At 51.5% G+C, this 13,636-nt stretch overlaps 1 protein-coding gene across 10 annotated transcripts in view; it reads right to left on the reverse strand.

Annotated features, from left to right (window-relative positions):
* Positions 1-2,140: 2,140 nt before the first annotated feature.
* LOC142463571 (arylamine N-acetyltransferase, pineal gland isozyme NAT-3-like) overlaps positions 2,141-13,636 on the reverse strand; it is a 30,068-nt gene continuing 18,572 nt past the window's right edge. For 3 of the 10 annotated variants that reach the window (XM_075566489.1, XM_075566493.1, XM_075566488.1), the window contains 2 exons: positions 3,560-3,674; positions 2,141-3,148 (listed from right to left, as the gene is read on the reverse strand). In XM_075566489.1, coding sequence (XP_075422604.1) covers positions 2,311-3,148; positions 3,560-3,564 — 843 coding nt within the window. In that variant the 5' untranslated portion in view covers positions 3,565-3,674 and the 3' untranslated portion in view covers positions 2,141-2,310. Of the gene's footprint in view, positions 3,149-3,559; positions 3,675-5,512; positions 6,438-13,257; positions 13,338-13,636 lie in introns of those variants that run through there. The other 7 variants (XM_075566487.1, XM_075566494.1, XM_075566495.1 and 4 more) reach the window with 5 other exon arrangements.

Consider the following 13,636-nt stretch of genomic DNA (forward strand, 5'->3'; position numbering starts at 1 on the left):
AAACCGGCGCTCTGCCAGCAAGGTAAGGAGCACTACCCATCACTGTATCGCTGAGTGTCCCTGCTTCGGAAAGCTTCTAATCCTCATGTTGGGAGGGGGTGACTTGGCTGCGAATGTCTCTTCTTGAGCACGTCACTTTATTTTCCCAAAATTGACGTTGGTGAGCCCATGTATGGGGTGGCCAACTCCAGTCCCCAAGGGCCCCCAACGGTTGAGGCTATCCCAGCTTCAGCACAGGTGGTTGACTGAGCCACCTGTGCTGAAGCAGAGATATCCCCAATACCTGGCCTGTTGGTGGCCCCTGAAGACTGGAGTTGCCCATCCCTGCGATAGATGTTCTGCATCCATTCTGGGGCCTTCCAGGCAGAATGTGATACATCTCATTATAATCTGTGCCCCATGTAACTCCCCCCCAACTCCTACTGACTCTCCCCAAGGTGCAAGCTGGGGCAGAGACGCAGAATGTGATACATCTCATTATAATCTGTGCCCCATGTAACTCTCCCCAAGGTGCAAGCTGGGACAGAGACGCAGAATGTGATACATCTCATTATAATCTGTGCATCATGTAACTCCCCCCAACTCCTCCTACTGACTCTCCCCAAGGTGCAAGCTGGGACAGAGACGCAGAATGTGATACATCTCATTATAATCTGTGCCCCATGTAACTCTCCCCAAGGTGCAAGCTGGGACAGAGACGCAGAATGTGATACATCTCATTATAATCTGTGCATCATGTAACTCCCCCCAACTCCTCCTACTGATTCTCCCCAAGGTGCAAACTGGGACAGAGACGCAGAATGTGATACATGGGGCACAGATTATAATGAGATGTATCACATTCTGCGTCTCTGCCCCAGCTTGCACCTTGGGGGGAGTCAGTAGGAGGAGTTGGGGGGAGTTACATGGGGCACAGATTATAATGAGTTGTATCACATTCTGCGTCTCTGCCCCAGCTTGCACCTTGGGGAGAGTCAGTAAGAGGAGTTGGGGGGAGTTACATGGGGCACAGATTATAATGAGATGTATCACATTCTGCGTCTCTGCCCCAGCTTGCACCTTGGGGGGAGTCAGTAGGAGGAGTTGGGGAGAGTTACATGGGGCACAGATTATAATGAGATGTATCACATTCTGCGTCTCTCCCCCCCAAGGTGCAAGCTGGGGCAGTCAGTAGGAGGAGTTAGGGGGGAGTTACATGGTGCACAGATTATGAGATGTAACTCCTCCTACTGACTCTCCCCAAGGTGCAAGCTGGGGCAGGGATGCAGAATGTGATACATGGTGCACAGATTATAATGAGATGTATCACATTCTGCGTCTCTGTCCCAGCTTGCACCTTGGGGAGAGTCAGTAGGAGGAGTTGGGGGGGGAGTTACATGGTGCACAGATTATAATGAGATGTAACTTCCCCAACTCCTCCTACTGACGCTCCCCAAGGTGCAAGATGGAGCACAAAGGGCAAAATTAGAGCAATGTACTGTGCAATGCAGTGGCAAAATGCCCCAGTTTTGCACCAAAATTGTCTTCATACATTAGACCTCCCCCCCATTAGTGTATTTCTGTGTCTTTCCAGTTTTAAACAAATAGAGAGAACTGTATTTTAGAAATTACATTGATTTCGTTGGAAGTAACAACAAATACACATCCCACGTGTGAGCACCGTCCCGTGTCTCAGACAAGTCTGCAGCCCTGCCTTTCCCCGTTATCTCTTCCCCTGCAGCCAGGGATTCTGGGTAATGACATGCAAATGAGCAGGGGTTGGAGGTAACAGAAGCCATTATTAAAGGTGTCAGACACTCCTGGATCTGAAAGCCGTAAGGAAGAAAATAAAAGAATCACTGTAGTGTAGACTGTGGAAGAGGGAATAGTTTGTGGGTGGAATAAGAGACAGGGGCAATAGGACAGGGAGGTGATATGGAAAGTGGCGGGGTAGACAGGATAGAGATTTATGGGGGCGGGAAGAATGTGTGTGTGTGTGTGTGTGTGTGTGTGTGTGTGTGTGTGTGTGTGTGTGTGTGTGTGTGTGTCAGATAAATAGAATTCAATACATGAACAGTAACAAACATTGGCAGTCACAGCTTCATCTACAGAGGAGACGACTTACCGAACACAACCAGACATCGGAGAGAGATACACCATATATTTTTGTGCAAAATAAGTTTTATATTCGTGTGAATTTAAAATGAAAAAGGATTTAAACTGGTTAGTACGTCCCCCCCGGCCAGGTTGTGAACTGGTAGTGTATTTTTCCAGCCCTGTACATTGATATTTTATTGCACTAAGGCACTTTCTCTTCAGTTGCGTGAGTGTTCAGGCGACCAGAGGTGGAAGAGCCATATCATCATCCTTAGGGACCAGCGTCCCGTTAAGGACAATCCCAAACTTGTCTCTGAGAAGGTCTGGGATCTCGTCCTCGCGGAGGTCCTCTTTGGTCCTCACGCTGCCACCTCCTGTAGTGTACACTGTGGTGATCAGCTTCCACCCCATATAGGTCAGCCTCCCTCGTGGGAGCTGCAGAGAGCAGAAGGACTTGCAGTAAAAGATGGAGCTGGGGGAGGTCTGATTATAATCACACATTCCCCTGAACTCCTCAAACCTCCGCTCCTCTAGAGTGAACTTATAAAGGACCCGCCACCCTCCACCCGTTTCAGGGTATTCTTCCTCCTTCCGCTTAATGTACCACTGCCCCCCTTCTTCCTCTATCCTAAACACCCCGTTTTCCTGCTCCTCTTCCCATCCCGCCTCCAACGGGAATGGGACCCGCAACCCATCCCCAAACCCCACATCACACAGCCACGTCCGCCCCTCCAGGTCCACCACCAATACCATGTGGTCATATGGTGGGCCATACACCCCGGTACTGATGTTCTTCACCTGGGCTGACAACACCCGTGGCTGATACCCCAACTCCTGCAGCACCCACAAGAACAGCCCGTTGTTCTCGCAGCAGAAGCCTCCGCGTCGTCTCACCACGATCTTCTCGTAGAGGAGCGCAGGGTCCAGGATGATCCTCTCTCCGATGTGGATGCTCAGACTCTCAAAGGGCACGGAGAGGAGGTGCTGGCGGTGCAACTCCCGCAGGGCCGCCAGGGAAGGCGGAGCAGCGGCCGTGATACCGACCCGCCTGAGATAGGCGTTCAGATCCATCCTACAGAAAGAAGAAACACATAGGACATCCTATTAAAGGAGAAACCCACCTTAATGACCCATTTATTTTGACAGGCCTGGGAGGTGTCCAGCTTTCGCTCTTTTCAGCTGCAGGGACCACCCCATTCCCGAGATACCGGTATTACTTCCTGGTTTTGAAAGGGGATTTTCATGGCTGCCTAATAGGAAACTGCAACTGATGATGTTGCAGCTTCCTTCCTATTGGCCCACGATTTGGCAGCCATTTTGTTTTCCATCGATGGAGAGGTAAATCTGGTTAGTATCTCGGGATACCCCGATTCCCATCCCATAAAAAAAATATGCAGTGGAAAAAAAATATATCCTAGATCAGAGTTTATCAAGTGTTTCCTCGGGCTAGGTCACTTTTGTTAGAACAGGTTAACCAACCAACCTCATTTACATATGACAGACGTGCAGAGATGCGTTCCTGGTTCTTAATATCCGCCTCTGGGGTAAGTCTGCACTCAGACTCGGCTCCTTATCCCTCCCCTTTGGTTCTTCTCCCCCTGTTAAAATTACAATATATTTGTATTTAGTTTTCTGATCTCCTTTAAGACAATCTGTTGCTATATTTAGGATATATAAGCGTTTAAAACCGTGTCGGGGATGGGGGGGGGGTCAAAATGGAGTTCTCCCCAGACTAGTCTAAAGCTTATCTCAAACGCTAGAGATTCAGATCCTGGTTTTTAACACCCCCAAAACTTGTGCTTCTTGAACCCTGGTCTCTATCGCTCCCAGCGTGGCGTTTTGTCAATCTGCCAACAGGACTGTTGTTCTCTGCTTCCTCCCTGCAGATTGCCGGCACCTGCTTCCTCCCTGCAGATTGCCGGCACCTGCTTCCTCCCTGCAGATTGCCGGCACCTGCTTCCTCCCTGCAGATTGCCGGCACCTGCTTCCTCCCTGCAGCCAGCCTCTTCCTTCCTGTTCCTCCCTGCCTGATTATTGTGGTCTTCCCTGTAGACAAGCTCGCTTCCTCCTTGTGGCTTTTGATGTGTATCAGACTGTGCCTCTCTCCAAGCTCTGGCGGGTACCGTTGGTCAGGAGACGGGCCGAGGTCAGAGGCAGGCAGCAAGCAACTAGCGATGGTCAGGACTCAGGAGACAGGCCTCGGCTGGTCTCCTGACCATCGCTAGTTGCTTGCTGTCTGCCTCTGACCCGGCTGGTCTCCTGACCATCGCGACGCATGAAATGGAGGACACCTTCTTTTCCGTTGTGTGAAAAATGGCTGCCGCGGTCACGTGACCGTACTTACCGGCGTTGCCGTGTGACTCGGGTACCGCGAGCCCTCCAGCATTTAACGGGATAACAAATTGTTTTTGTTTATAGTTATTTTAGATTTTTTTTTTTTATAGGCCCAAAGCCTGGAGTATAGTGTCCACATGGCAACGCCAAGCGCTTACTCTACACCCCACTTTGCCGCATGCAGCTGGTTTGCATACAGACTACGAACACTGAACGATCGTAATAAAAAAAATTCTTACTATCTTACTTTTCAAGCTTTTGTTCACCGCGCAAATATTAAAAGTAAAAAAAAAAAAATACATGAGACTCAACGAATTTAATAATAAAAAAACTTCAGTCAACTTTTCAACATGTTAACCCATGGGCTGCCAGCAGGGGTCAGCAGCGCAATACTTGGTAAGAATACTTGCGTTCTGCTCAAGGATGTCTTCTCTCTACAAAAACTGCCGTGTATGCAAGGTAAAGCACTCACACAAGATCCCCTATACATTTGCACTCAAAGTACATAGATTATATAATTGTTATTATTGCGACTCAGTGATAATGGAATGGAAATATTCCCATGAAAGGGGGAATACCCCGTGTATTACGGGTATTCCCCCCCCACCCCCAATCGCAGATATAGTGTGGGGTGCAAGGGAACGTACAAGGTTACCATAGTTGTGGTGCATTACCTGTTGGCTCGCAGGAGGGCTGAGCTTCCGCCACGGGGAACATGGGGCAATTATACTAGTGGTACTCACTTACAACGATGCAGCGCCTCCACCTGCGATGGCTCCCACCAGAGGGGGAGTGGTTCCTCGCAGGACAATCAATAATACCATACACAGTGATTTATATATTAACTAATACCATTTACTGGGAACAGCATATAACACATCATCACGTCAATACCATAACATATCAGAACCGGTGTCCCTCTCTCGAGGAGACACTTACTGCGACGTCCAGCAGGACGCTTCCCCAACACCAGGTGATCCCACCCAGTGTCCCAAAGAACCCCACCCAATGTCCCGCACTCTTGCAGAGAGAGGCAATGGGTGACTGCGCAGTCACTATTTACACTAAGGGCCCGTTGGTGCACTTGTGTATTAGATAGTACCTGCCAAGCACTCCCGTGCTCGGATCTCCAACGGGCTTCACAAAGGATCAGTCGTGTGATGGTTCCGTCTGATCCCACACTGGACTCCTTGCACGCGGACCGCCAGGGGCGATCCGAACCTGGAAACAGTCTCTGAGGACCCCAACTTGGATCCGAACCTCTTAGCAGGAACCGCAGCGTCCGCTGTGTCCCTATCTAATCTACCCTACCGTGACAGGATCCCTAACCTAGGACCTGTCCCTACAGCACTAAGTGACACGCGCTATACTATAGGCCGTCCCTACAGCACAGCAACCTGTAATGGCTTTAGGGGAAGCTCCTAGGGGCCTACAGGGGTTAATAGTCTGCCCCACTCCCCTAACTCTTCCCAGCCCTGACTGTTACTAAACTAATCCCAGCGCCTGCAGCAACAAGCTGTGACCCACTGGATGTGTGCAGCCAACGTGCTACACAACACTGTGCCTGCCTGTCAGACCTCACAGCACTGACCGCCGTGACTCTGACAAGGCAGCACTACACTAAGGGCAGCGTCCCTATCTTGGGCCTCCCTCAGCACTTACCCACTAACCTAGTGGGGAGTTGGGGCCTACCTGGGGTGTGGGTACCTATATGGGTGCAGGAGCTGCACTCGCTCCCCGCACCCTTCCTTCCCTCACAGCTCCCTGACTCCAACTCACTTAACTGATCACTATCAGCGCATGCAGCAACACCCTGCAACTTAACACTAAGTCCGCTGCTGCCTTTCTTCCCTTCTGTTCCCCAGCTCCCACTAATGCAAGTGACAGGGTCCCTAACCTGAGGGCTGTCCCTGGCAACACTCACTATAAAGGGGTACTTAGCTACCTTGGGCCCTGGGGATGCTGGCCTAGTACAGGGAGTCCCTGACTCCTGTACCCTACCTCCTTCCCTGGGCTGCTCCTGTTTCTGACTGACTAGTGTGCTCCAACTGACAAAAACCCTGTCTGCACACAACATTGTTGCAACTCTGCAGCATGAGAATCTGCCAGCTCTATTGGCTTCAATGCTGCCTGTGACAAGGGTGAAAGTGCAGTTCCCAGAGACTGCTGGGAATTGTAGTCCTTGGCAAAGCTCTTTTCTATGGGGACCGCGTGCGCGATCTTTCTTGCGCATGGGCGAAGCTCGCGCCATAACCAAGAGGGTGGGGCCCGCCGGGAGAAGTCGCCGTCCCCTTCCTCCACTGCCACAGGGGTAAGGCAGGGGGCAAAGGAAGATCAGGGGAACCGGGGGTGACCCCTTACACCTGTATGCACCACCAACAACAATGTGCAGTATGGGGGTGGATTCTCAATGGCTCCCACATTGTCAGGGGAAAAAACAATAAAATGTTCATTATAATTATAGGCTCGAGCTGTAAAATTCTGGGCATTATTGAAATCCCTGCTCTCTGATTGGTTAAAATTCCAGGCATTATTCATTCAGTAATGCCCAGAATTTTTGGCAGCCTCAATGTGTTTATTTCCAGCCAATCAGCTTTTTCCTTTTGTCAGAACAGCTCTGAGACAGGGCAGGGGAGTGGACAGGAGGCAGGGACAGCTCTCAGACAGGGCAGGGGATTGGCCAGGAAGCAGCAGCCAGGCAGTGACTCCTCCCCCTCCCTCCGTGAACACAGCTTCATTTTGAGTTGAGGGAGAGAATGTGTGTAGCTGCAAAGTGGCTGTCTGCAGCTTGTTTGTAGCTGCAGTTTCAGTCTATCTAGTTTCTGTCTGTCTGCAGCTGCAGTTTGTGTGTGTGGCTGCAGTGTGTGTGTGTGTGTGTGTTTGTACACACGGGGTGGCAGTGTGCAGATATAGATAGCTGCAGTGTAAGCGTATGTAGAGGTGGTTTAATGTATTTACCATTTTATTTTAATAAAAAAATTCTATATAACTATACAAGTGTGTCTTATTTATGGGGGGAAAGCCTACACTTAGCCTATGTAGCCAGGGTCCCTCCGGTCCCCCTGTTTCCCGGTTTCTTTCCCCCTGACGTGTGTGCTGCTGCGGGGGTGAGCGCGCCGCCATCTTTACTGTGTCCACGCAGGCGCGGAGGCTCGCGCATGCAGAGAAGTGACACGGCGGCCATCTTGCGTTTGGCATTAGGCTCGCGCGTGCGCAGATGCGGTGCGGCGGCCATTACAGGGAGTGAGAAGAGGCGCTCCATAGTCAGGGACATCCCCCAGTTCGCACATGCGCAGTTGGCGGTGGCGGCCATTACACAGCGCGCACGCGGCCCCAATGTTAAAGAGGGCCATAAAGGACTACAACACCCAGCAGCCTCTGGGGACTGCCCTATGATCCCTGTCACATGCAGCCAGACAGCCAGTAGAGTTTGCAGCTTCTCCTGCTGGAGAAAGATACAATGTTGCGCACAGACCATGCTAGTCAGTTGGTGCTGGGATAAGGTAGGGGAAGGTGTGTGTAGGGAGCAAGTGGCTTCTTACACTAGGCCAGGTTACCCCCCCCCCCTCCCCTAGGCCCCAGCTAAGCCCAACTCCCCATCAGTTTGTGGCTGCTTCAGGGAAGGCCCCTTAGGTAGAGATCTTGCCCTGTTAGCAGTCAGCTTAGTCAGGGACACAGCTGCAGTGCTGAGTGCTCTGACAGAAGGGTCAGTGTTGCTGTGGATCATTCTCTGCAGAGCAGAGACAGTCTGAGCGGTGAGCTTGCTCAGAAAGAGACCCCATCGCTGAGGCTTCGGCGCTGGATACAGACGGGTCCTCTTCCACAGTTCTGTGGTACCCGGTTGCAGGAGCACCGGGCAGGTATTATCCCAAATCACCAAGTGCACCACCTATACACTTCATCTTAGTGGGCAGCGCTGTCCTACACGTGGGTGGGGTTGTGGGACTCTTGGGTACAAGGACTTTGGGAATACAGTGTGGGGTTAAGGCACTGTGAGAAGGAGGATAGTTGTGCTTAGTAGTGTTACAGGGTGACACTGAAGGTTATTGGTGATGTATGTGTTATGTTTGATTTAGCAAATAGTAAACGGTTATACTTATACTCCTGTGTATGTGGTTACTATATGTGGGTCCTGTGTGGGGAACATTCCACACTCCTAGAATCCTGCACAGGTGGAGGCGCTGTAAGTAAGATCGTTCCAGAGGATTCACCCCAGGCTCTCACTGGCGGAGGCTCAGGCCTCCTGTGAGCCTAACAAGTATATTGCACCACACCTGGTAACATATAGGTTCCCCCTCACATGCACTCTTATCTGCGATTGGGGGTGGGGGAATACCCATTACACCTATAATAGTAATAATCCCCTCAGAACAGGGCATTACTGTCCAATAATGCCCTGGCTGGGTTCAACTCTTCCAGCCAGGGCATTATTGGCCAGTAATGCCCTGTTCTGAGGGGATTATTTCTTAAACAACGACGCATGTGAAAATCATTTACAGCCTGGCTCCCAGAGAGGGGGCGCCATTTCCAACCCCCCTTCACCCAGGATCATGCACAGGGATCCGCTCTGGTCCACTGGGAAATCCTGTCTGATTTCAGCCTTCTCACGGGACGCGATAATCCAGATGAGGCTCCCAATCTGATTAGCTTGCTACAACCAATTATACGCTGATTTGTTATATGCCATATTTGCTTCCATATTAATGATATCATTCCGGATACACTCTGGTACTCTGAAAAATATATTGGACTAGCTGAGAGCCCCGGCGTTGCCCGGGATGTTTGTGGTGTGGGTGTGGCATTTGGGTGGGGAGTGGTCCACGCGGCCCATGTGCGGTGGTAGTGCTGCTGTGGCTGTACTGATGGTGATTGTATTGGTGTGCTGATTTGGGAGGGTTTGGTGCTGATGTGGGGGTGCGGATGTGGGTGTGCCGATGGGGGAGGTGCAAAGGTGGCGATGTGTGGGTGCTGATGGTGTTGATGGGGGCTGGGAATGGTGGGGAGCCGAGAATGCCAGTGTGCTGGGGGGGGCATGGGATACCGGTGTGCTGATGTGGTGGTGCTGGGGTGTGTGTGTGTATACATGTTTGTGTGTATACATTGTATGTGTGTGTGTGTATACATGTGTGTGTGTGTGTGTGTATGTGTACGTGTGTGTGTATACACGTGTGTGTGTGTGTATACACGTATGTGTGTGTATACACGTGTGTGTATACACGTGTGTGTGTATACACGTGTGTGTGTATACACGTGTGTGTGTATACACATGTGTATACACACACGTGTGTGTGTGTATACATTGTGTGTATGTATATATTGTGTGTGTGTATACGTGTGTGTGTGTATACACATGTGTGTATACACGTGTATACATGTTTGTGTGTATACATTGTGTGTGTGTGTGTGTGTGTGTGTGTGTACATTTGTGTGTGTGTACACATGTTTGTGTGTGTATACACATGTGTGTGTATACACATGTGTGTGTGTGTGTGTGTGTATACGTGTGTGTGTGTGTATACATGTGTGTGTGTGTGTATACATGTGTATGTGTGTATACATGTGTGTGTGTGTATACATGTGTGTGTATACACATGTGTGTGTGTGTATACATGTGTGTGTATACACATGTGTGTGTGTGTGTACACATGTGTGTGTGTGTACACATGTGTGTGTATACACATGTGTGTGTATACACGTGTGTGTGTGTATACACGTGTGTGTGTGTATAGATGTGTGTGTGTGTGTATACATGTGTGTGTGTGTGTGTGTATACATGTGTGTGTGTGTGTATACATGTGTGTGTGTATACATGTGTGTGTGTATACATGTGTGTGTGTGTATACATGTGTGTGTGTGTATACATGTGTGTGTGTGTATACATGTGTGTGTGTGTATACATGTGTGTGTGTGTATACATGTGTGTGTGTGTATACATGTGTGTGTGTGTATACATGTGTGTGTGTGTATACATGTGTGTGTGTATACATGTGTGTGTATACATGTGTGTGTGTGTGTATACATTATGTGTATGTATACCTGTGTGTATACGTGTGTGAGTGTATACGTGTATACGTGTGTGTGTATGTGTACATGTGTGTGTGTGTATGTCTCCATGTGTGTGTGTATGTCTCCATGTGTGTGTGTGTATGTCTCCATGTGTGTGTGTACGTGTACATGTGTGTGAGTATACGTGTACATGTGTGTGTGTGTACGTGTCTACGTGTACATGTGTGTGTGTGTGTACGTGTACATGTGTGTGTGTGTGTGTGTGTGTGTACGTGTCTACGTGTACATGTGTGTGTGTGTCTACGTGTACATGTGTGTGTGTCTACGTGTACGTGTGTGTACGTGTGTGTGTGTGTACGTGTGTGTGTGTACGTGTGTGTCTACGTGTGTGTCTGTGTGTGTGTGTCTACGTGTGTGTGTTTGTGTATACGTGTGTGTGTTTGTGTGTACGTGTGTGTGTGTATACGTGTGTGTGTGTGTGTCTACGTCTGTGTGTGTGTCTACGTGTGTGTGTGTGTGTGTCTACGTGTGTGTGTGTGTGTGTCTACGTGTGTGTGTGTGTGTCTGTGTGTGTTTGTGTCCCTGTGTGTCCTTTGGCCCGTGACTCCGCCTCTGGGAAGGGGGGGGGTGGGGGGGAGGTGGTGGGGGTGGGGGGGTGGTGGTGCTAAGGAGGGGGGGAAGGGGAGGTGGGGGGGAGGTGGTGGGAAGGGGGGGTGGGGGGGAGGTGGTGGGAAGGGGGGGGGTGGGGGGGAGGTGGTGGGAAGGGGGGGGTGGGGGGGAGGTGGTGGGAAGGGGGGGGGGTGGTGGGAAGGGGGGGGAGGTGGTGGGGAGTTGGGAAGGGGGGTGGGGGAGGTGGGAAGGGGGGTGGAGGTGGTGAGGAGGTGGTGGGAGGTTGTAAGGGGGGAGTGAAGGGAAGGTGAAGGGGGAGTGAAGGTGGGGGTGGAGGGGAGGTGAAGGGGGGGGTGGAGGGGAGGTGAAGGGGGGGGTGGAGGGGAGGTGAAGGGGGGGGTGGAGGGGAGGTGAAGGGGGGGTGGAGGGGAGGTGAAGGGGGGGGGGGGGTGGAGGGGAGGTGAAGGGGGGGGTGGAGGGGAGGTGAAGGGGGGGGGGGTGGAGGGGAGGTGAAGGGGGGGGGGGTGGAGGGGAGGTGAAGGGGGGGGTGGAGGGGAGGTGAAGGGGGGGGTGGAGGGGAGGTGGAAGGGGAGTGAGGGGAGGTGAGGGGTGGGTGAGGGGAGGTGAGGTGAAGGGGGGTGAAGGGGGGTGAGGGGAGGTGAAGGCCGCTCCCTCACCCGTCCGGCCGCTCCCACGTGGATCTGAGGCGGGAGGCAGCGTGTTGTGGCCGCTCCCCCGCTGTGTCCCGGGCGCTCGCTCGCTCCGCTGACTGTAGCGGCGCCGGGGGGGGGGGGGGGTGGAGGGGGGGTGATTTGAAGGGGGGTGAGGGGTGGGTGAAGGCCGCTCCCTCACCCGTCCGGCCGCTCCCACGTGGAACTGAGGCGGGAGGCAGCTTGTTGTTGGCGCTCCCGCGCTGTGTCCCGGGCACTCGCTCCTCCGCTGACTGTAGCGGCGCCGGGGGGGGGGGGGGTTTGAAAGCGCGGGAGACACGGGGAGAGGAGGAGGTGCGCGCGGGTGTGGAGGCTGATTTCGGGGAGGAAGAGGCGGAGGCTCCGGCGGGTATGTGAGGGCCCCCCGGGTTATACATGCTGCTAATGTACATCCCCCCCTACTGTGTGTGTGTGTGTCCCTGTGTGTGTGTGTGTGTGTGTGTGTGTGTCCCTGTGTGTGTGTGTGCGTGTGTGCGTGCGTGCGTGCGTGTGTGTGTCCCTGTGTGTCCTTTGGGCCGTCACTCCGCCTCAGGCCAATGAGAGGTGTGCGGGGGGCGGCCCAAGGGACCAATGAGATTTCCCCTAGGGACACCGGACATCCAGCAGGCAGGCAGGCAGGCAGGCAGGCAGGCAGGCAGGCATACAGTGCTTTCACTAATATAGTATAAGATATACTATTGTATTTCCTGTAGTCCCGGGCTGCCTCACCAATGGGGATTTTAATAACCACTGAAAATAATTTCCACATGCGTCGTTGTATATACAGTAATTAATAATATGTTATTGTTTTTTCCCTCTGGCGATGAATCCACCCCCATACTGCACATTAATGTTAGTGGTGCATACGGGGTATATTGTTATTCCCCCTTTCATAGGGATATTCTATCCCATGGTCACTGAGTCGCAATAATAACAATGATATAATCTATGTCCTAGGAGTGCACATTTGTAGAGATGTTATGTGAGTGCTTTACCTCGCATACACTGCTGGTTTTGATGTTGTATAATAACCCTCTGCCCCGCAGTACTTTAACCATGATACTACCAGAAAAGCTGCTTAGGACTGAGCGGCTGGTCACCGACACTGGGTTCCCTTGTCTTCTTTCTACCCCCTTTGTGTCTAAAGCCCTCTCCCGCCTTAAACCTTTCTCACTGACCGCCCCGCACCTCTGGAATGCCCTTCCCCTCAGTACCCGACCTGCGCCCTCTCTATCCACCTTTAGGACCTTTTGTAAAACACCCCTCTGTAACACAGCATACGGGTATCTCCGCCGCCTGATACTATACGCCTCACACGCTGACCTTCGCCCCTTGCAGGCGCACTTACCCGAACACCCTCTTTCTGTCTCTGTAAGTACTTACCCCTTAGATTGTAAGCTCTGCGGGGCAGGGATTCATTTTCCTATTGTTACTTTTATGTATGAAGCGCTTATTCCTATCATGTCCTGTGTATTACCTCTGTAAAGCGCTGTGTACGTGGATGGCACCATATAAAGAAAGATGTACATACATACATACCTACCTACATACCTGAAGGGGAGATGGGACTGGCCACCCTGGCGTGACAGTGACACACTGTAGGTTACTTGGATCTGATTGACACTAATAAAATAAATATCAGGATTTTTTTTTTCTTCAAGAAGCTTTAAAGTTTTTTGTTTTTTTTAACAATCTTTATCTGATGTCTTTTGGGGATGAATCCTATTACACCAATCATTGGGGTCCAGCAGCGTGGAACTGTCCCCCCGTCCTTTGGTCACTCTGCGTTGCAATCCCCTCTGACCACACAGGGTAATTCAATCCTACAACATCACCGCTTCCCTTCTGGGACGGTGGGTTAAATCCCTTAGTAATAAATGCAATAAGTGGGGAGGATATAGCCCTGGGTTTTATGGTTAAAC

The sequence above is a fragment of the Ascaphus truei genome, chromosome 11 (assembly GCF_040206685.1).
Source record: "Ascaphus truei isolate aAscTru1 chromosome 11, aAscTru1.hap1, whole genome shotgun sequence".
Lineage (NCBI taxonomy): Eukaryota > Metazoa > Chordata > Amphibia > Anura > Ascaphidae > Ascaphus > Ascaphus truei.